Source organism: Peromyscus maniculatus, chromosome 1 (assembly GCF_049852395.1).
Source record: "Peromyscus maniculatus bairdii isolate BWxNUB_F1_BW_parent chromosome 1, HU_Pman_BW_mat_3.1, whole genome shotgun sequence".
NCBI lineage: Eukaryota > Metazoa > Chordata > Mammalia > Rodentia > Cricetidae > Peromyscus > Peromyscus maniculatus.
Genome location: NC_134852.1, coordinates 212006418 through 212029554, shown reverse-complemented (window position 1 = coordinate 212029554; position 23137 = coordinate 212006418). Strand labels below are relative to the sequence as shown.

At 38.6% G+C, this 23137-nt stretch overlaps 1 protein-coding gene across 3 annotated transcripts in view; it reads right to left on the bottom strand.

Annotated features, from left to right (window-relative positions):
* Ccdc172 (coiled-coil domain containing 172) overlaps positions 1 to 23137 on the bottom strand; it is a 114428-nt gene that overhangs the window by 33475 nt on the left and 57816 nt on the right. The window contains exon 8 of one of the 3 annotated variants that reach the window (XM_076563394.1): positions 3175 to 3242. The exons of the other annotated variants lie outside the window; for them this stretch is intronic. Within the exon in view, the coding sequence (XP_076419509.1) occupies positions 3219 to 3242 (24 nt within the window). The 3' untranslated portion in view covers positions 3175 to 3218. The remainder of the gene's footprint in view (positions 1 to 3174; positions 3243 to 23137) is intronic. 3 annotated transcript variants of the gene reach the window in all.

The window sequence follows — 23137 nt, the reverse complement described above, 5'->3', positions numbered from 1 at the left end:
ACCAAACAGCAGTTGAGAAAGAGTCCTAAGCCTTGGTGCTGGAGGATCAGAAACTGCCTGGCAGGGCAGAAGGGGGAATGTGGGCACCAGGAAACTTTCCTATGGTGAGGGCTGTTTAAGCACATTGTGGTCAAATGATTATATTTGACAAAACCTACTGAGGACCATTAGGATGGCTGTTTACAGAAACAGAAGATAGCAAGTGTTGGCGAAAATATAAAACTGGCAAGAATGTAAAATGATGTTATTGCTATGGAAATCAGCACAATCTTCATAAAAAACACTAAACACAGAATTATCATCTAATTTGGTATTCACTTACCAAATTACTATTTACCAAATTTCAGCTGCTTGACAATGTAAATATACTGTACTTAAAAATGGTTAAAATGTTTAATTTAAAATCATTTAATTATGCTATTTGCTTTATTTTTGTTAGAATGACCTGTCAATTAGCAGAGTACTTTTTAATGAAATTGGATGTACCTGTGTTGGGGGCATATATTTGGAACATTAATGTCACTTGATGATTGTTCCCTGAATCAGTCTGAAGTAACATCTTTACCTTTTCTCTCTAGTCCCTCTGTGAAGTCTATTTTGTCTGATACTAGAATTTGTGTGCTCCTACATCCATTACCTATGCTGATGTTCCCTTTAGGGGAGTGAGTGAGTAGGCACAGAGTCAATGACACAGACTCTGGGAGAATGTCAAAACAACAAGCTCAGTTTATTCAGGAAGAGGCAAGCCTTATATACCCTCCACCCCAACGTGGGGGAAGGTCTGATGAACATGCATCTGCTGGTGTGACATGGCTGCCTCTCATTGATCCAAGCCATCTCCAGATCATATCTCAGCTGCTGTTGCTAAGGCCCTTAGGCAGACCCAGGTTGACTCTCAGGGAATATCTTATTACTGTTTTGGGCCGGCTGGTCCTCAAACCTATTAGGGATAAGTCATCCCACAGACACAGACTTGTCACACTCAATATGAACTATCCAAGATCTCGTTCTCTTTCTTTCTTTCTTTCTTTCTTTCTTTCTTTCTTTCTTTCTTTCTTTCTTTCTTTCTTTCTTTCTTTCTTTTTTTCTTCCTTTCTTTAAGACAGTGTATCTCACTACATTGCTCTGGCCGGCCTTGAACTCACTGAGATCCACTTGCCTCCCAAGTGCTGGAATTTAAGATGTGTGCCCCGTCCAGCTTGAGATCCATTTCTTCCCCCTTTTAAAGAAGGAGTCTTTCTTATATAGCCCAGGTCTACATACATGCCTCATGAGTGCTAAAATTACAGGCTTCGTTTCTTCTGACTTCTAGAATTGTAATATGTCCATCTGTCTGTAGATGTAACCAATCGTCTTATTAAAATAAGAAACACAGAGCCAATGTAAAAGAGAAAGCCGAGAGGTCAGAGCTCAGAGATAAAATCTTACCTCCTGCAGTGCTCCTAGCTTCCCCGAGAGAGAGCTTCTTCCTGTTTGTCTGCCTTTAAATAGTCTTTCTGTTCTGTCTTCTCATTGGTTATAAACCCAACCGCATGACTGCCTTATCACTGCCTGTAAGTACCGCCCTCCAGGTCTTAAAGGCGTATGTCTCCAATACTGGCTGTATCCCTGAACACACAGAAATCTACCTAGCTCTTCTAACCACCACGCTCTTGCTATGGCTCTAATAGCTCTGACCCCAGGGCAACTTTATTTATTAACATAAAATTAAAATCACATTTCAGTACAAATAAAATATCACCATATCTGTCCTCCTTCAAGTCATTAAATCTGTGACAATATGTCACAAAAGTAACAGCAAACTAGCAAAATATATTACCTATGCATGTGTATAACACACATACACACATGCAAGCTACACACCACAAGCTTTAAGATACCACTGTTATCTACAATGTCAATAGAGTTCCTAAGTTGTTTTCTTAGAATATATCATGGACATCTTATAAAACAGATAACAGTTATTCCTCAACTGTTAATGGTTATACAAAATGCTACTAGTTCTACAATGTGGCCATCTCAGAATTATTTAAAGCTACAAATACTATTACATTCTTGTGCACAAACTTTCAAACACCATGATGGTGCCTAGCAGTACCTGCTAGGGTACAGATTCTAAATATTAAATGTTGGTAGATAGGGCATGTACTTTTCTGGCACAATAGTTTTACTTAAATTTTTGCCAAATTTTTGGAAAAAGTATAGTTGATTTTACTTGCATTTTTAAATTATAAATGAGTTTGAGCATCCTTTTATATGAATATTCACTCCTATGTCTTTTCTCTTAATTATTAATAACCCTGGACCACTTTGTATTATCTTCTTTTTATTAATATTTTACATTCTCTGTTAATGTACTTCACTTATTACTTATTGCAAATATATTTTCTTAACTTTGTGTGTACCTGTTGGATTTCGTTTTTGTATTAGAATCAAATGACTGTTACAGTGTTGGACAGTTAAGAGCCCATAGAAGAATTCAGTACACGGATCTGCTGCTATTCATCCTGTCCTCAGATGATTACATGGTTGATGCTATGAGCACTCATCTGTCTAAACAACTGCAGTCCTTTAGTAAAGAAAGTGCTTCCCTTTCTACTTCCACCTACTCCCCTACCCTAGAAAACCACTTACTTTTGTGTACTGTTAACAAAACATTTAGATCTAACCTTTCTAATGAAGCTGACTTTTAATAAATCTAAAGTAATTTATAGTAAAACATGATGGTAGTTTCCATGAAGAGCAAAAAAATCTTCAACAGCTCATCCTTGGGAGCAATACACCCTTCATGGAAAAAAGGTGTAGCAGACGCTGGTTAGCCTTGTACTCCCATGTTCTACTCCCTTGGTGAGAAATAATGTGTAATGGACAAGAGGTGGTGGCATCTGCATTGTTAACTTTTGCCATAATGAAAAGCATTGTGTGGACTGTCTTGCTGGCTTGATCCAACAACAGACTTCATTCAATTATATGTATGTATTTCCATGCCCACTAAAGTGCTGGTAAGTGTGTTGAACACATTTTCCCAAGTTTCACATGCTCCACATGGACCTAGTTGAAAGGTGACAGAGTTTCCATGAGTAATCAAGAGCTGAAGGCCAGCTACACTTGGAAATGGGGCCTTTCAAGGGAAAGACCCCAAGTTTTCCTAGATGCCTCCAAATGAGTTCTTACCTATCAATTCTTCCTTTTCCTTGAAGGTCAGTTCCTACTTCTCTTTACTCTACCTCAAGCACTGTCACCTAAAGTTTTAACAAAAGCAGTTTACTCAATTATTCAGCAACTACTAGCACTTACTACTAAGTTATTTTTTCCCTCAGAGATACTTGTTCATCTAACACACTTGTTCACAATAGTGAAGACAGGGAGAGAATGCCTATCACCAGAGAAATGGATAGGGATATGCAGTATAAACACACAATGGAGTTGTATTCAGTCTTAATGAGGTGTAGGTTCAAGAGTTAGAGGTCACCCTCAGCTAAATATAGCTTTGGGGCCAGCCTGGGTTCTCTCTCTCTCTCTCTCTCTCTCTCTCTCTCTCTCTCTCTCTCTCTCTCTCTCTCTCTCAGCATTTAACTAATTATTCTTTATCAATAATAGGAGTCAGATATTGGGGTAAGAACCTAAATGATCCAAGAAGCTGCAAAGAAGCCACCAATGATCTCCTTCTGCTTCCGTTCCTTCCTCCAAAAAGAGCTGAGACCCTAAGCCCTGCCTTACTATTTCCTCAGTCCTCCAAAACCTCTATGGTTAATTTTGGTCAGCTAGTGGCTAACTATGCCCTCTGATTCAAAACAAACTTTATTGTCAGAATGCAATCAAAATATCACACATTTCCCCATTTTTGTCTCGATAAAAAGGGAATGTTTTAACGCTAACATAGTAAAACTATATACAATAAGTATAATTACAATATACAAATATGTATAGGTAAAAATTACATTAACAACGTGCAGCCCATTTGCATTAGACAAATTCAGAGAAAACACTCCATTATCTATCCTATTTTGGTGAGTCCAAAGTGTTGTACCTAATTCACTTTCTATTCTAACTTGTATCACCAACCAAAAACTATCTTTTTATGTCTCTTAACTGTTATACATTTTACACCTGTTTTGTGAGCTTTTTTCCCTAAATTTGGTAAAAAGGAAAACTATAACTATATAGTCTACAACTCCATCAAAGACCCAAGAAGGAAATAATATTAACTGAGTAAACAGGAAGTGAAGAGCAAACAACTTCCAAAACATAAATGACAGAAACAGATGGCGGCCGGGACAGTCACCCAAGGTTCCTCTGTAATGCTGGGGCATCCATCTTCTGCCTACAGGCCTAGAACAGCTGACAGACTTATCTGAGAAGCAGAAATTTTGAAGGACTGTCCTGCTTTGTCTTGGCAAAGTTCAGTAGTCACTTTCTTTTGTATCCTGCTTGTCCAATCTGGACAGCATACTGTCAGCAGTTGAGGCAAGGGCACATTTTTGCCTAGTGCCTACCTTTTGTCACAAAGAAAACAAACTCCATAAGAAGTTTCTTTGATGCCCATCATCTTCTCTGAAGTAGATTGGTACTACTATGAGCAGACATGTCTCATTGTCATAAAAAACCTTATATTATTAAAACATCTTGCCAGGCGGTGGTGGCGCATGCCTTTAATCCCAGCACTCGGGAGGCAGAGCCAGGTGGATCTCTGTGAGTTCCAGGCCAGCCTGGACTACCAAGTGAGTCCCAGGAAATGCGCAAAGCTACACAGAGAAACCCTGTCTCGAAAAAACCAAAAAAAAAAAAAAAAAAAAAAACATCTTAAATGCCATATTCTATAGATCTCTGAACTGTTTTGAAGGCAACCTCTCTATTTAAAATACATCTGTTTGTCCTTGAAGACATACCTGATATGACTATAAGTTTGACTGTAATAGGTGACTAACTACTAACCTGTATTTCTCTATTATCCTAAATAGTTGGTGTGGTGGTATTGTGTTCCTAGAAATATTGTGTACCCTAATAAACTTATCTAGGGCCAGAGACAGAACAGCCACAATATTAAACATAAAGGTTAGGTAGTGGTAGCACACGCCTTTAATTCTAGCATTCCAGAGGAAGAAATCCATGTGTTCAAGGATACAGCCAAGCATGGCGACTCACGCCTTTAATCTCAAAAAGCGAACCTTTAATCCCAGGGAGTGGTGGTAGAAAGCAGAAAGGTACATAAGGCGTGAGGACCAGAAACTAGAAGCATTTGGCTGGTTAAGCTTTCAGGCTTTGAAGCAGCACAGTTCAGCTGGGATTCATTCTGGATGAGGACTCAGAAGCTTCCAGTCTGAGGAAAGAGGACCAGCTGAGGAACTGGTGAGGTGAGATAGCTGTGGCTTGTTCTCTCTCTCTGACTTTCCAGTATTCACCCCAATAACTGGCTTTGGGTTTGATTTTATTAATAAGACTTTTAAGATTCATGCTACAAGTTGGTAATAAAAATTTTCAAGGACTAGAAATTTACATTACATTGTTAGATGAACTGCATAGGTACAATACCTTAAAAAAGAGTAGAAATGTATGTGCAGTATGGTGATATTTTATTTGTACTGAAATGTGATTTTAATTGTATGTTAATAAATAAAGTTGCCTGGGGGTCAGAGCTATTAGCAAGCCACAGGAAAGCAGGGCGGTGGTGGTGTACGCTTATAATCCCAGCACTTGGTAGGCAGAACTAGGTAAGTTTCTGTGTATTCAGGGATACAGCCAGCATTGGAGACACACGCCTTTAAGACCTGGAGGGCTGTACTTACAGGCAGTGACGAGGCAGTCATGTGTTTGGGTTTACAACCAATGAGAAGGCAGAACAGAAAGACTATATAAAGACAAACACACCAGAAGTAGGTCTTTTTCAGAGAGGTCTCTTGGCTAGCTTCAGCAGGCAGGTAAGGCTCTTAGCTCTGATCTCTTGGCTTTCTTCTTTGCATTGGTTCTGTGTTTCTTATTTAATAAGATGGTTGGTTACATCTACAATGCAGTATGGTCTAACAAAAATGACCTTAAATTTGTATCAATATACAAAAGTCTATACCAATGTAAATATTTGACTAGTAGTTTTTGTTTAAAAGCAGATTCAATAATCTACCCTTTTATCCTATTTCTGTATCCCCCCCTTTTCAGAATGAGATCCCTAAATCTAATCTCCTATGTTTAGCTTATTTTCTGACCATTTCCAAAAAAAAAACTTGTAACCAACCCCCCACATGATGACAAATATCCATAATCCATCGCACAATCAAAAACAATCCACCCTACCTCTTGGGAATGTGGGTGCCATGTTCTTAAAATTACTTTCTGTTGTCTGGTGTGATGACATCTCTAGGGAAGCCTGAGAAAACTGAAATAATGGTCAAGTCCTGGGAGAGTTAGTTGTATCATTTGTTGTCAGTTTCTGTGTGATGGAAAAGTATATAGGGCTTACCTCAAGTCCTGGCTGGAGTAGTACATGAGACTGGACCACTTTAGCTAGCTACCCTGAAATTTTCCTGAGTATTTTGTAGTCTAAAGCTGATCTTTGTGTGGTGTTTGTCATCTTAATGGCACTACCAAAATCCAGGTGGAACTGTTATGGGGGCTCCATCATCATTTGAGAGACTTTAAAGGTCACTGTTAGGAATGGCCATAGTTCACTGTAGAAAACTTAAACATTTTAAAGGTCATATGCTGGGGTGGTATTGTGTTCCCTAAAATATTATACACCCTAATAAACTTATCTGGGGTCAGAACAGCCCCTAGATACAGAGGATAAAAAAGGTGGCACTCACACCTTTAATCCTAGCATTCCAGAGGCAGAAATCCATCTGGATCTCTGTGAGTTTAAGGATACAGCCAAGCATGGTGACTCATGCCTTTAATCCCAGAAAGCGAGCGTTTAATCCCAGGGAGTGATGGCAGAAAGCAGAAAGTTATATAAGGCATGAAGACCAGAAACTAGAACCTTTTGGCTGGTTAAGTTTTTAGGCTTTTAGCAGCAGTTCAGCTGAGATTCATTTGGATGAGGACTCAAAGGCTTCCAGTCTGAGGAAATAGGATCAGCTGAGGAATTGGCAAGGCGAGGTGTCTGGGGCTTGTTCTGCTTTTCTGATCTTCCAGCATTCACCCCAATATCTGGCCCTGGGTTTGTTTTTATTAATAAGACCCTTTAAGATTCCTACTACAATATGCAGCAGATCTTGAAGAGGTAGCCATAGTTTGTTAAGTACATCTAGATTACAAAATTAAATTCCTAATTAACTGATAAGAGACTCAAATCCCAAATCATGTACAAGAAGCTAGATGAAGCCTTTTTTTAGAATTAGATAGTACTCTATATGACCATTAATATCATGATAGAATGTTTAAAATATATATACATATTAATTTTATAAATTTTGAGATAATATTCATACCTTAAGAAAAGCTTTAAAGAGTCAAAATAAAACCAAAAGTGATATGGGATGTACTTCTGTATGATATGAATATATATTGCTCTTATTGGTTGATAAATAAAGCTGTTTGGCCAATGGCAAGGCAGAATAAGTTTAGGAAGTACATTCAAAGTGAAGATGGAGATGAAAAAGGGCAGAGTCAGGAAGACACTGCAGGCCGCTGGCAGGAGAAGCAAGACATAAGGAAACAGGTAATGCCATGAAGCCATGTGGCAAAACATAGATTAATAGGAATGAGTTAAGTTATAAGAGCTAGTTAATAATGAGCATGAGCCATAGGCCATACAGTTTGTAATTAATATAAGCCTCTGTGTGTTTACTTAGCACAGAGAGGCCATGGGACCAGGCAGATACTTTTGACTACATCAGGAAAACTTTTGACTACATCAGGCATTCCAATGTGGGCAAGAATTTCCACTTAAAACCTCAGAAAGCTTTAAACAAGGATTCTAAAATGGAGCCAAAAGCAGCTTCCTAGTTTGTGTCTCCCATGCTGGCTGAAGGACAGAGACACTGTGGTGTTCAAGCTTTACCTACAGCATGGCAGATTCCCACCATGGTACACATAGGCATCTCTAAGCAGATTTAGTTTTTGCTAGTACAGACAAAAAAAAAGCATTCTGGACTAGATGCTGCTTGATGGAGGCATAGGCCACTGCTTCCCAGAGTTGGCGTGAGCATGGCTCCCAGAGCTGGCAGTGAACATACCTCTGCCATGTTGGGAAGCTGAACAGGGTGGAGCCAGCAGCCAGGGCTGCTGCTGCTTTCATCCTAGCCATGAAGATTAACAGTTTAACATTTCTCCTGGTCAGAAAAGGATTACAGATACACAGTAAGACAGATTCAGGTGGAATAAACCTCTAAACGGTTTACAGTGTGTGTAAAAATGTACATAGGCTTAGAAGAGAGAGGAAAATGAGTATAGGTAGTTATATAAATAGTTTTAAAAGATAAAGTCTTTAAAGAGACAATAAAAGTAATATAAAAGAAATAGCCATGTAAAGATGGAAAATACACAGAGATTATGGATTATGTATATTGTATTTTCTTTAAATTTTTTGATGAGCTAACTACAGAAAGACATTTGATTGTAAAGGGTGCTAAAATAAACATATATATATATATGAATATATATATTCATTTTATTTTTAAAATATCTATATGTATATTTTAAAGGTATCTTGACTTCAAAATTTGGATCTAAGAGTATGTTAGTTTGGAAAAGAGGCTCTGCTTTTGTTTCCACAGGAAGCACAAGGCTGTGGGTTCATTCGAGGTTAAGATGGATCAAATTTGATCAAGCAAGACCTCCTGAACCTTGAGACCTCCTGAACCTTGACAGATAGTATCTATCAACAAAGGTTAAAGCCTCTCTTCCTAGGACTTGACCACTGTCTCGAATTTTCTTAGGATCCCCATAAGATTGCCAGTGCCCCAACCAGCAGGAAGTAGTATGAAAAGCTACACCCAAATTCCCAAAATATTGTTTATAAATGTTTATTTTTGTTTAAAGGGGGTTAATTATAAATGCAATCACTTTCTAAAGAAGAAAGGGGGATATAGATATGATAGGATAAAGGGGTAGATTATTGAATCTACTTTTAAAAAGCAACAACTTGTTTAAAATATTTTACATTGCTATGGATTTTAGGTTATTGATACAAATTTAATTTTGTTATACTATATGTGTATTTCTACCCTTGTTTAAGGTATTATGTTTATGCAACTCATTTAAAATTGTAATGTATAGTTAATAAATACAGATTAGTAATTAGTCATTTATGATAAACTTATAATCATGGTAGTTAAGTTTTCTAGTTATACATAGATAAATTTCAATTAGGTAGGCAATCTTCAAATGCTTTAAAGACTTACAGAATATGGCATTTAAAATGTTTTTAAAAACTGACTTTTCTGAACAGTGAGACATGTCTGCTCCTGGCAGCACCAATTTACTTCAAAGAAGATGGACATCGAAGACACTCCATATGGATTTTAACTTCTTGTTGGCAAAACTAGCCATTTGGGCAAGAAACTGCTCTTGCCTGGACTGCTTGACAGTATGCTGTATAGACTGAACATGCAGGACCCATAGGACAGTGACCACTTTAACTTTGACAAAACCAGGCAATATGGTCCTTCAGGTTCCTGCTTCACAGAAGATACTTCCAGACACTCTGCAGAACACAAAGGAAAGCAACTGATGGACTTTGCAAATAGGTGAGATAATCCTTCAAAGTTCCTGTTTCACTAAAAAGTCTGCCAGAGACTCGGCCTATAGGATGAAGATGGATGCCCCAATATTGCAGAGAAAATTTGAATGACTGTCCAGGCAGCCAGCTGTCTCCATCATTTCTATAATTTTGGAAGTTGCTTACAATGCACTTGCTGTTTACTTAGGTGGTATTATATCCTTCTAGGGTCTTTGATGAAGTTGAAGACTAGATAGTTACAATTATAGTTTGGGGTCTTTGATGAAGTTGAAGACTAGATAGTTACAATTATAGTTTTCCTTAGCTATGATAAAAGGTAAATTAGATATAAAACTTTAGACTCACAAATCTTGGATAGATGATATTTTAATTTTAACCAAATACAAATAGACTAGAAATTGTAACTGTAATTCTTGCTTGATAACTGTTTTATTATATATAATTTTACTATGTTAAAATTAAACTTTTCTTTTTTGATTAGACAGAAAAGGGGAAGTTTCATAGGATATTTTTCAGTACACCGTGAATATATATTTCTCTCATAGGCTAATAAATAAAGCTGTTTTGGCATATGGCAAGAAAGCTTACAGCCAGGTGGGAAATCCAAGAGAGAGAGAGAGAGAGAAGAAAAGGCAGCATCACAGCAGATGCTGCATGCTGCCACAAGGAGAAGCAAAATGTGAGAGAACAGGTAACGCCATGAAGCGACATGGCAAAACTTAGATTAATAGATAAGGGTTGAGTTAAGACGTAAGAACTAGCTAGCAAGAAGCATGAGCCAAGGGCATACAGTTTGTAATTAATATAAGCCTCTGGGTGATTATATTATAGGCAGCTTCAAGAGCTTAGGTGGGAGAGACTCATCTGTGGGGCTAGGTGGGGCACAAAGGATTATGAGATTAGTGACAGTTTTCCTTCTGTTCCATATCAGGAGGCTCTTGTGACATGAGACATAGATTGTGGATTTTCTTTTAACAAGCCACGTTTGGGTTTAGAGAAGAAGAGAGTCATGCTCTAATTCCAAAGGCAGCTTTAATTTTTAATTTAATTTGGAATACGAGAAGACCATTTGCCTTATATGTTTGTAGGGAACAGCAGAAACAAACATTTGGGAAGATTTATGAAATTATATCCTATTGGAAATATGATATACCAATAGGCCAATTTATTCCTTTTTGGGGGACATTTTCTCTGGATAATTTGTCTTTTTTTTTTTTAAGATGTCTCATTTGTCCAGTGGTCTTTGGATTTCTTAGTTGGATGTCTTTGTTTCCCGAAAAGACAAAAACAAAACCTTGCCCCAACCCTAACTTTGGGGAGTTTTTTTGTTTTTGGCAAGTTTTATCTAATCAAATGAAAACTGTTAGACTTATAAATTAGTTTAGATTGAACATGCTGTTTGAAGAACTACTGCCTCTTTTAATTAAAAGAGCTCTCTCCTGATAGAATCTAATCCTTATCAGTTTTGATGGTATCTATAATTTTTCTTCTCCTATGTAAACAAAAGTAAATCTTCTTCTCCAATGTAACATATATCTTGGTTTTCATTCTGAGATCAACACATCTTTATAGTATACAGGCTGATGTAATTTAGCAGGTTTTTAAAAAAATTATTATCCACTGTTTCTCTGCGCCTGTCATTTCTTTTTCATTAGTATTTAAAAATTTAAAGTAATAAAGCATTATGTAATCTATCTCTGGGGGTTTTATTAGACTTTTTTATTTACTAAGCATATCTTTTAGAGTGTGATTAGATGTTTCTATAATTGCTTGCCTATAGGACTGTGTGGTATATCTGTAATATGCTTTATATAATAATATGCAAAAATTGTTTCATTTTATTAGAGACTTACATTGGAGTATTGTCAATCTCAATTTGTACAGGTATCCCCATGATGGTTATAACTTCTAGTAAATATGTAATTATAGAATTAGCCTTTTTAGAACTCAAAGCAATTGCCAATTAAAGTCCTGACTATGTGTCTATGTATATATGTATGTATACATATATACATACACATACATACATACATACACACACATATATATGTTAATTTTTCAAACTGCAAAATGAAACACATCTACTTGTCAACTTTTATGTCTTTGATACTCTTTGGGTTATTTTCTCTAGGTAGTGGAGTTTGGCTACACAAAGAACAAGTAGGACATTTCCTTATAATTTCCTTGGCTTGTTGCCAAGTGATGGGAAAAAAATCTTTCTTTAAACCCTTGCTATTAACATGGTGTTTCTTATGAAATTTTGAGGATTTTAGCACATTTCCTATCAATAGCTGACCAAATTTATCATTATCTTGTGCTAGAGGGCCTGGTAGAACAACATAGGCTGGGATATGTGTTATATATAAGGAATGATTTCTAGTTCTCATTATTTTTTGTAATTGGATAAATAACAAAGTTAATTCTGAATCATCTGGAATAAGTTCAGCAGTTTCAATATGTAAAATAACTTTCTTCATATTGAGAGCTGGTAACTGTATTAAGAGTTTCTGGAAAATTTAATAATACCATGAGAATAGCATAGAATTCTGACTTTTGATCAGCATCATTAAGGCTTTGAGCCATTTTATTAAAATTTTATGATTTATAACCTGCCTTTTCTGGTTTGTTTGTATCAGGATAGAATGTAGGGGCTCCAGAAATTGGTGTTCCCTGTACAATGTGAAGAAGGATCCAATCCGTTTTCGTTATAAATTAATGTCTTATAAATTGCTTTGGGGATATTTGTTGTTGATCTCTTCCAAAAAGTTGCCATAAGCTCTTTGTCAATGTTCATTTTTTTGTCCATAATGGAGAAATTTCACCACTAGTAAAAGGTATCATATTTTCTATTGGGTCTATTCCTATTAATTGACAAAGTCTTAATTTTCCTTTTAGAATCAATTTAGAAACCATTTTTATACAGATCTTTAATTTTTACTGTTTATGTGGTAAAAATATCCATTCTAAGAAATTAACCTTTCTTAGCCGGATGGTGGTGGTGTACGCCTTTAATCCCAGTACCCAGGAGGCAGAGGCAGGCAGATTTCTGTGAGTTCGAGGCCAGCCTGAGCTGCAGAATGAGTTCCAAGAAAGACGCAACACTAAACAGAGAAACCCTGTCTTGAAAAACAAAAACAAAAACAAAAAATAAACAACAACAAAAAAAGAAATTATCTTTTCTTTGTATTAGAATTTCAGTAGGAAAATGCATAGAAGGTAAAATAACCACAATCAAATTGTGGATCTACACGATCCACATTTGCATCCTGTAATTTCTTTTCTACCAAAGCCAATTCTCTCTTAGCCACAGTTGATAATTTTTTGGACTATTTGAGTCCTTATCACCTTGTAAGGTTTGAAATAAATTATTTAGTTCTTGAGCTATGAATTCAATTGTGGGCCACAGGAAGCTAATATCTCTCAGCAATTTTTGAAAACCATTGATTCATAATTGATATCTTCTGATGTATATTTTATGTGGTTGAATTTTTTTAAACCAATATTCCAGGCAATTTATAGAATCTCCTGTTTGTATTTTTTTCAGGAGCAATTTATAAGCCCCAAAAATGGATTTTATTGTTTTACTTCTTTAAACATTTTCTCTAAGGTATCTGCATCTGAATCAGTTAGTAAGATATCTATATAATGGTTAAGTTATACACTGAGGAAACTTGTTATGAATTATTTCAATGGCTGTTGTATAAAATATTGACACAGGGTGGAGCTGTTTAACATCTCTGTGGAAGAACTTTAAATTGATATCTTTTAACTGGGTGGTAACTATTATAAGTAGGTATTGCAATTTTTTTCTATCCTGTTCTTGCAAAGGTATTGTAAAAAAAGTTGTCTTTAAAGTAATCATTATAACAGACCATTGTTTACATAATAGAGAAGGCAGGGGAAGTCCAGGCTGTAAAGAGTCCATTGGATACATCACCTTATTAATAGCTTTTAGATTTGCTACCATTCTCTATTTTCCAGATTACTTCTTAATAACAAATACAGGAGAATTCCAAGGACTGGTTGATTCCTCAATATGTTGAGCATTTAGCTGCTCCTGGACCAGCTGTTCTAGGACCTGCAATTTTTCTGATGTCAAAGGCCACTGTTCCACCCACAGAGGTTGGTCAGTCAGCCATTTTAAAGGTAGAGCTGCTTTTATGCCAGTACCAAGCTGTTTTTATTACTGGCATAACTGGATATCAACATGTAGAAGGCTGCAAATAGATCCATATCTATCACCGTGCACAAAACTTAAGTCCAAGTGGATCAAAAACCTCAACATAAATCCAGTTACTCTGAACCTGATAGAAGAGAAAGTAGGAAGTAGTTTTGAATGCATTGGCAGAGGAGATCACTTCCTAAATATAACACCAGTAGCACAGACACTGAGAGAAACAATCAATCAATGGGACCTCTTGAAACTGAGAAGCTTTTGCAGAGCAAAGGACATGATCAACAAGACAAAGCGACAGCCTACAGAATGGGAAAAGATCTTCACCAACCCCACATCTGACAGGGGACTGATATCCAGAATATATAAGGAACTCAAGAAATTAGACATCAAAATGCCCAACAGTCCAATTAAGAAATGGGCTATAGAACTAAACAGAGAACTCTCAACAGAGGAAGCTCAAATGGCTGAAAGACATTTAAGGAATTGTTCAACATCCTTAATCATCAGGGAAATGCAAATCAAAATGACTCTGAGATACCATCTTACACCTGTCAGAATGGCTAAGATCAAAAACACTGAAGACAGCTTATGCTGGAGAGGATGTGGAGCTAGGGGATCTCTCCTCCACTGCTGGTGGGAATGCAAGCTTGTACAACCACTTTGGAAATCAATATGGTGTTTTCTTAGAAAATTGGGAATCAATCTCTCCCAAGACCCAGCTATACTATTCTTGGGCATATACACAAGGAATGCTCAATCATACTACAAGGGCACTTGCTCAGCTATTTTCATATCAGCATTGTTTGTAATAGCCAAAACCTGGAAACAACCTAGATGCCCTTCAACTGAAGAATGGATAAATAAAATGTGGTACATATACACAATGGAATACTACTCAGCCTAGAAAAACAATGACATCATGAGGTTTGCAGGCAAATGGATGGATCTAAAAAAATCATCCTGAGTGAGGTGACCCAGACTCCGAAAGACAAACATGGCATGTACTCACTCATAGGAGGATACCTGATGTAAAACAAAGATGACTAGACTGCTACTCACAACTCCAAGGAGGCTACCTAGAAAACAGGACCCCAAGAAAGACACAGGGATTACCCAATGACAGAGAAATGGATGAGATCTACATGAACAACCTGGACATGAGTGGGGGTAATGAAGGGCAAGAGTCGAGGGAAAGAGAGCTTAGGGGAGCAGGAGATCCCATCTGGATCAAGAACAGAGAGGGAGAACAAGGAATAAGTGTAGATGTAACTAACTGTCTTATTAAATAAGAAACACAGAAACAATGTAAAAGAGAAAGCCGAGAGGTCAGAGCTCAGAGCTAAAATCTCACCCTTCCGCCTGCGGTGTCCCAGCTTCCCGAAAAGAGACCTATTTCCTGTCTGTTCATCTATTTATAGTATTTTGTTCTGCCTTCTCATTGGTTGTAAACCCAAACACGTGACTGCCTCATCACTGTCTGAATGTACAGCCCCCTAGGTCTTAAAGGCATATGTCTCCAATGCTGGCTGTATCCCTGAACACACAGAGATCTATGGGATTAAAGGCGTGTGCCACCACCGCCACACTCTTGCTATGGCTCTAATACCTCTGACCCCCGGGCAACTTTATTTATTAACATACATTCAAAATCACATTTCAGTACAATTAGATTACCACCACAAATAAGAGACCATGATAAATGAAGACCATATGAGAATAGGAAGAAGCAAAGTGCTAGAGAGGTCCACAGAAACCCACAAAGATACCTCCATAATAGACTACTGGCAATGGTCGAGAGAATGCCCGAACTGACCTACTCTGATGATAGGGTGGCCAAACACCCTAACTGTCATGCTAGAAACCTCATCCAATGACTGAGGGAACTGAATGCAGAGATTTACGGCCAGGCCCCAGGTGGAGCTCCAGGAGTCCAATTGGCGAGAAAGAGGAAGGTTTGTATGAGCGAGAAGTGTTGAGACCAAGATTGGATAAAGCACAGGGACAAAGAGCCAAACTAGTGGAAACACATGAACTATGAACCAAGAGCTGAGGAGCCCCCAACTGGATCAGGCCCTCTGGATAAGTGAGACAGTTGATTAGCTTGATCTGTTTGGGAGGCCCCCAGGCAGTGGGACCAGGACCTGTCCTTAGTGTATGAACTGGCTGTTTGGAACCTGGGACCTATGCTGGGACACTTTGCTCAGCCTGGGAGTAGGGGACGGGACCTGCCTGGACTGAATCTACCAAGTTGAGCTCAATCCCCCGGGGAGTCTTTGTCCTGGAGGAGATGGGAAGGAGGGGGCGCTGGGGGGAAGGCGTAGGGGAGCAGGAGGGGGGAGAACAAGGGAATCTGTGGCTGATATGTAAAATTAAATTAAACTATAAAATAAAGTTTAAAAAATAAAAATAAAGGTAGAGCTGTTGGTGCCTTTGAAAGATCAGCAGTTGTGAGCCCTGTTTATGTACAACCTGGACGGTTGGTGACTGTTCTTTGTAATACCTTTTAATATTTTTTCCAGAAACATGTTAGTTTATGGTTTGTTTCTGAGATTGGAGGAATGGTAATCTGGGTACTCCATTGCTGTAACAAATCACATCCCCATAAATTCATTGCTGTTAGCCACATACAGCTTTAATTTTCCTTTCTGTCCTTTTGGCCGTATACATTTGACCCATCTTGTTTTATTTGAGATAAAGTTCCAGTCCCTAAATGCTGAACATTTACTTCTTGAAGGGGACAATTTGGATGCCAAGATTTTGGTGCAATTTTTGTTATATTTGCCCCTATATCTACCAAACCCTCAATTATAATGTCATTTTTAACTTTGGTCTTTGATCATTTATAGAAGTTTGTCAAAATATTTGTTTCATAGTTTCTTCTGAAAATTTTATTTTATCTTTTAAAGCTGTTCTGCCATCCAGAGCATTATGGTTTTCAATAACAGGTATTAAGTCTTTCAATTCCTCCATGGAGTTTCCCCAATGTTGATAGGAAATGACTGAGCCAAATTTGATATGGGGGCCTGGGAGAGGTCCCTTATGGTGTTTCCTGATGGTGAAGGGTAACCTTGCCTGCCCCATGTTGATCCGCATTCATAGGTCTAATGTCAGCCTTTTCCACACCTTTTGTATAATCCAGATCGGGGGTCCTTCTGTTTGGATACTCTCTAGGAAAAACAAAACAAAACAAACAAACAACAACAACAACAAAAAAACACTGTTCCTAGGAATGCCTTGCCTACAACCCCTTTTCAGATGACCTGGTTTGCCACAATTAAAACATCTAACCTTTTGATTTTTCTAAAAATTTTTAGAAGTCATTTCTATCCAAGTATCATCATAAGCTACACACCTAGTGACTCAAAGCAAGGGTCAGCAATCAATGAGCTTGTTTCACTTGTAAAGAATGTCATTACCAGGGACATCTTTGATCCCAGCACTCGGGATGCAGAGGCAGGCAGATCTTTGTGAGTTTGAGCCACCCAGGGCTACATAATGAGGCCCATCTTGAAAAAGAAAAAAAAATTGCAAAAGCTTGTTATCATAACCACAGTATTTTCTGACAAACAACAACCAAAATATGATTAAATAACTAAGCATATACTACTAGGATTATGTGTCAGCTATTATGTATACTGTCCCTAGAATCTATATAACCCAACAAAATGGATATTGTGTTATTCTTTTGTTACCATTAGAAAATGAACTCACAGGAGTTATAGACCAAGGCCAGCAGGAAAGGCAGAGGCAGAACAGGACTCAAGGTCGCCTCATTGGACTGCTACAAGATCAATTTGAATTAGATAAAGTGAATGCCAACGAATAAATTGACTATGAACTCAAAGCCCAAGCTGATTTTGTAATGTAATATATCTTATTTGATTTTAAGTTTTTTTAATGGATTGTACCACTTAGTAACTCATACAGCATCTATCAGAAAATCTTCAACAAATACTTATTAATTACCATGAGAATACATTTAAAGTTCCATGAATCTGTGTAAGAAAAAGTTTATTGAAGACTATTATAGATACAAGTAGTGAGTCATCAGATGGATTTCTGGTTAAAGGGATTTACATGACAGAAAATCTTTTGCAGGCACAGAGACCTCATATAACCTTGCCTAAGTCTTCTAAAATAGAAGCAGTCAACAGGTTGGTTTCCCAAAGATCTGGGTCCTTGTCTTACGTTTGTGACTTGGCGTCCCTCTCTGATGAAATGTCTGCTCTTTAAGTCACACCTTTCTTCCCCCAGTTGGCCTTGGCCAGTGTTTTATCACAGCAGCAGAAAGCAAATGAAGCTAGCAGGTGTCCTCTCATGATTGACAGCTGCCAGCTTGGTCCCACCTCCTGAAGGTTTTCCATGACCTCCAAAGCATCACCACTCACTGGGGAGCACAGACAGGAGTGCTGCACGAATCCTAACCCATCTTAATAAAACCCGGAGACAGACATCCGAGAAGCAAAGCTAGCCATCTCTTAACTCACCAACTCCTCAGCCTGCCAGAGACTGAAAAGACCTGAGTTCCTGTCTCGTCCCGCCTTATATTCCATTCTCCGCCCAGTCATATCACTTCAGTGTCTCAACTTTCCTAGTGCAGGGATTAAAGGTGTGTGGCACCACTGCCTGGCTGTTTCTTTTATAGACTGGATTAATCTCCTGTAGCCCAGCATGGCCTTGAACTCACAGAGTTCCAGACAGATTTCTACCTCTGCCTCTGGAGTGCTAGGATTAAAGGTGTGTACCACCACTACCTGACCTCTATGGCTAAATCTGGGCTAGCTCTGTCCTCTGATCTTCAAGCAAGCTTTTATTTCTTAGATTACAAGCAATATATCACCACACAGGTGCTGTGGGATTTTTTTTTTTTTTTTTTTTTTTTTAGTTTTTTCGAGACAGGGTTTCTCTGTGTAGCTTTGCGCCTTTCCTGGAACTCACTTGGTAGCCCAGGCTGGCCTCGAACTCACAGAGATCCGCCTGCCTCTGCCTCCCGAGTGCTGGAATTAAAGGCGTGCGCCACCACCGCCCGGCTGCTGTGGGATGTTTTGTATGTCCTGTGGGAGCCCATTCTCGGGTTCCTCGTGGCTTTACCCAGCAGGTCCGCATAGAGGATAATTGGACCACTGGCCTGAGTGCAGGTGTCTGAGATGGTCTGCACTTGGCTGTGCTGTGGGATGGTCTGAATATCAAGTTGCTCTGATTGGTCAATAAATAAAACACTGATTGGCCCATGGCTAGGCAGGAAGTATAGGCGGGACTAACAGAGAGGAGAAATAAAATAACAGGAAGGCAGAAGGAGTCACTGCCTGGAGCCGCCACCAAGACAAGCAGCATGTAAAGATGCCGGTAAGCCAGGAGCCACGTGGCAAGGTATAGATTTATGGAAATGGATTGATTTAAGCTATAAGAACAGTTAGCAAGAAGCCTGCCACGGCCATACAGTTTGTAAGCAATATAAGTCTCTGTGTTCACTTGGTTGGGTCTGAGCGGCTGTGGGACTGGCGGGTGAGAAAGATTTGTTCTGACTGTGGGCAAGGCAGGAAAACTCTAGCTACACACAGGAGCATGTGAGGGACATTTCCACCCTAACCTAATTGACAAGGTCAGCATAGTCAAGATCCAGTCACCTCAACAGGGACATTCCAGAGCCATGACAGACCCTAAGTAGAGTGACATTATTTGATAAATCAACAATTCATGAATAAATCTTTGAGAACTAATAACAAACACTGAATAAAAGGATATTGTTGGCTCAAAGTGTGAGAAAGTTATTAATTAGGTTATTTTCAGGTTAGCAAAAGTGGAAATAGTATATAGTAATGAATAAAAAAATTAGTATCAGACATTAAAAATTATGTAATTTAAGAAATTATAAATTACATAGAGACACAAAATTATATTGGGAAAATGGTAGAGAGAAGGAAAGAAGGAAGAAAAGAAGGGTTTTTGTTTGCTTGCGTTTTTTACTATGAAGCCCTGGATGACCTTGACCTCCTGCTCTTCCAGCCACCACCCCCAGAAAGCCAGGATTACCAGCACAAGTCATCATGCCCTCCTGGACTACTCTTTTACAAGGGTTCATCTTGCCCAAACTTGAACACCAAAACCAATTCTATAGATTTTGTTGAATCATTTTGCTTAATGTGTTACTAGAGAAATCCAGCAGATGGCACTCATATATTTTTCTAAATATAGTGCTAACTTAGAATTGCTTAAACTGTATTTCAGATCAGAAACACTGAACCAACCCACAGAAGCAAACACATTTTGAAATTTCCTATTATCACAGAGAAACAATGCTTTTAAGGGACTCAAGTGCACATTCATAGCTTGCAAGCAGCTTACAATGTTCACTTTCTATTCTAACAGCTGGTGGGAAGCAGGCATTCATAACCATTATCTGTCAATCAACAGCTTGATAATGGAAAGCTGTAAGTGACCATTGAGAGGCTTACAAACTTTTTCTATGATGAGATGTGGGATCATTAATTTCTTCTAGTTTATTTTATAGACTGTTCTACACAGATAGGTTCTAGAATTAGCAAGGATTATCACTACCATTTTTTAAATGAAGTAAACAGTCCATAAATAGTGAGAAATAAGAAGATAGGATAATTTGACCAAGAAAACCAGCAATGAATGAATTCAGCATAACTAGAGAATCTATTTATATTTAACTCATTAATATACATGGATTGAATAAAAAACTAATTCAAATCATATTTCAACACACATTTAATTGAATACTCCCTATATGCCAGACAGACACTGCTCTGTGTCCTGAGAAAAAAGTGGTGTGCAAAACAATTGCCCTCGTAAAACTCAGGGTTTAGTGATAATTACAAAAAAGAAAAATGAGAAAGACATTAAGATTGGACACAAGGTATGAAAGTTAAATGAAGGTGTTAACACTCCTGAGAAACTACTGAAGGGGACCTTTATTCTAGCACATGGTTTCTGGGGTTCATGACTGGCTCCATTACTTTGGTCAAGTCTAAGGTAAGACTGAACATCAAGGCAGAAGCACCAGGGTTCTCCAGCAAGGCCTCATGACCTACAGTCCACCATCTTCCAAGCACTAAACACAACAGCCTATGGGGGCATTTCATGACCAACCATAGCAAACATACAACAATCTAAGACTGTCTACAGGAAGGCGTCTGCAACACAAATTGCCAAACGGTCTTAGGAATAAAAAACCTGGAGCCAGATTTGGGGTGAAAGCTGAAAGATCAGAGAAACAGAATAAGCCAGCCATATTCTTACCTCTATGAAATCTTCATCCTCAAGAGAGTGAGTTCCTGTTTCCTCACGCTTTATATACCTTTTTCTGCCCAGATATCACTTCCTGGTTTTAAAGGCATGTGTGTTTCCCAATAATGGGGTTAAAGGTGTATGCTACCACTGCCTGGCTCTTTTTCCAGTGTGGCCTTGAACTCACAGAATCCAGACAGGATCTCTGCCTCCCGAGTGATAGGATTAAAGATGTGTGTGTCACTATCTGGCCTCTATGTCTAATCTAGTGGCTGGCTCTGTTCTCTGATCCCCAGGCAAGTTTATTAGGGTACACAATATCTTACCACAGGCATTTCTGAGGAATGATAGTTCATCTGACATTGACTGACAGAAGCAGGCGCCAAACAGGGATCAGAGTGGGAGAAGCACTCCATACCCAAAACCGCCTATGAGATGCTCCTAAGGCAGAACAGGCTGGCCCAGTTTGGAGAATACAGAGCAAGCCCGTGTAGCTGAAGAGGAGTATGCAAGGAGGGGAGGGATGTGGGAGCCCACAAAGGTCTTCTAGTTAGATCTGAGCTTGCTTTACACAGTAGGGCTGCATTAGGGGGATGGCTGGACCATGTGCAAGGTCACCAGGTGCTTGGGATGGTCTGCACTTGCTGTGCTGGGGAAGTCTTTTGCCTCACCTCTTGGAATTCCTTTAAAAAGCCCTTTAGTAGAAACAGAAGGGGGGGGTGGCTTGAGACCCAGGCCCTCCTGAAGGTATCCTGTGTTTTCTGTCTCTCTCCTCTATACTTCTATCTACAGATTCCTCATTTCTCCCTGCTCAAGAGTACCCAGGGGGAATAAGAGGGAGCTGGTCTCCCACAGAGGGACAGGATGGGAGCCAGGAAAGGTAGCAGATGTAAGAACAGAAAGGAGGAAGAGCATAAGTGGGGAGGATGGAAATGAGCAGGAATGCTAACTGTAAGCCAGCTGATTCTAGCTAGTACCTTGTATATCAATGACCATAGGACAATACTATGCTACACATGTCTATATAGAGTCTAGCAAAGAAAGATGGACAGGTATTGTTTTCCAGAGATTCCCAGAGGGTCAGTTTCCAGTAAGGATTCAAACCTGTTGTGTTCTGAGGGCCCTTTCTCATCAAGGACTCTAAGAAGACATTCTGAGTTAACTGAAACTCCCATTTACTGATTGTGACTAATTCCATGATTTCTGGTATTCAGAGGCTGATTTAAATAATTTTCAAATTTCTCTGATAATAGCTGTTATGTATATTTTTAACTTCAAGCAAATTTCCAAAACCAGTATTTCTAAGGTATGTTGTCACTGGAGTCAGAACAATTAAAGTATAAATAAAGAGCCAACCACAGCTCTTCATGACCTTACACAAATCAGACCACCAACCAAAACCTCAACTCTGCCTGCAAGCCTGCCATACATGCTTGTATCCACTATGGCTCTCGACAGTGAAGAAGCTCTGACTCCACTGGGTAAAGATGTTCTTGTGAACAAAATCTCGGTGTTCTACAAACTTTGGTTGGCACTGGATTTAGAACTTCTATGACCCTGACCCTGTGTGAGCGCCCCCCCCAACTCCCAACCCATGTCATTCATGCTACAGGGGCTTCTTATCCAACACCCACAAAAACTGTTCCAACAATGACAATGTAATGATGGCTTCAGTAATCACAAAGCTGGATCCAGAAATGGAGATTAAGAGGGTTTTATTTTAACAAGATTTTATTTACCAACTAATTGGGATAGCACTTTATTACAAGTATCAAAATAACGAACTTAGAACTATTAGAGGCGTGGAGCTCTTCTGGTTGTGAGGAGAAAAACAAAAACATCTCTTCTTGCTCCACAGGCTCAGAAAAGATCCCTGTGTCAGTCATTGTTATTAATTTCACATTTCACTTGCTCTTTATTTTCCTAGACATCTGAATTCCAGTGCTGTTGATTTTATAAAGGCTTTTTAAAGATAAATTTGCTGTGTATCAGGAGCAGTTGTTTAAATAAGCATTCAATTCCGACACTTTGCT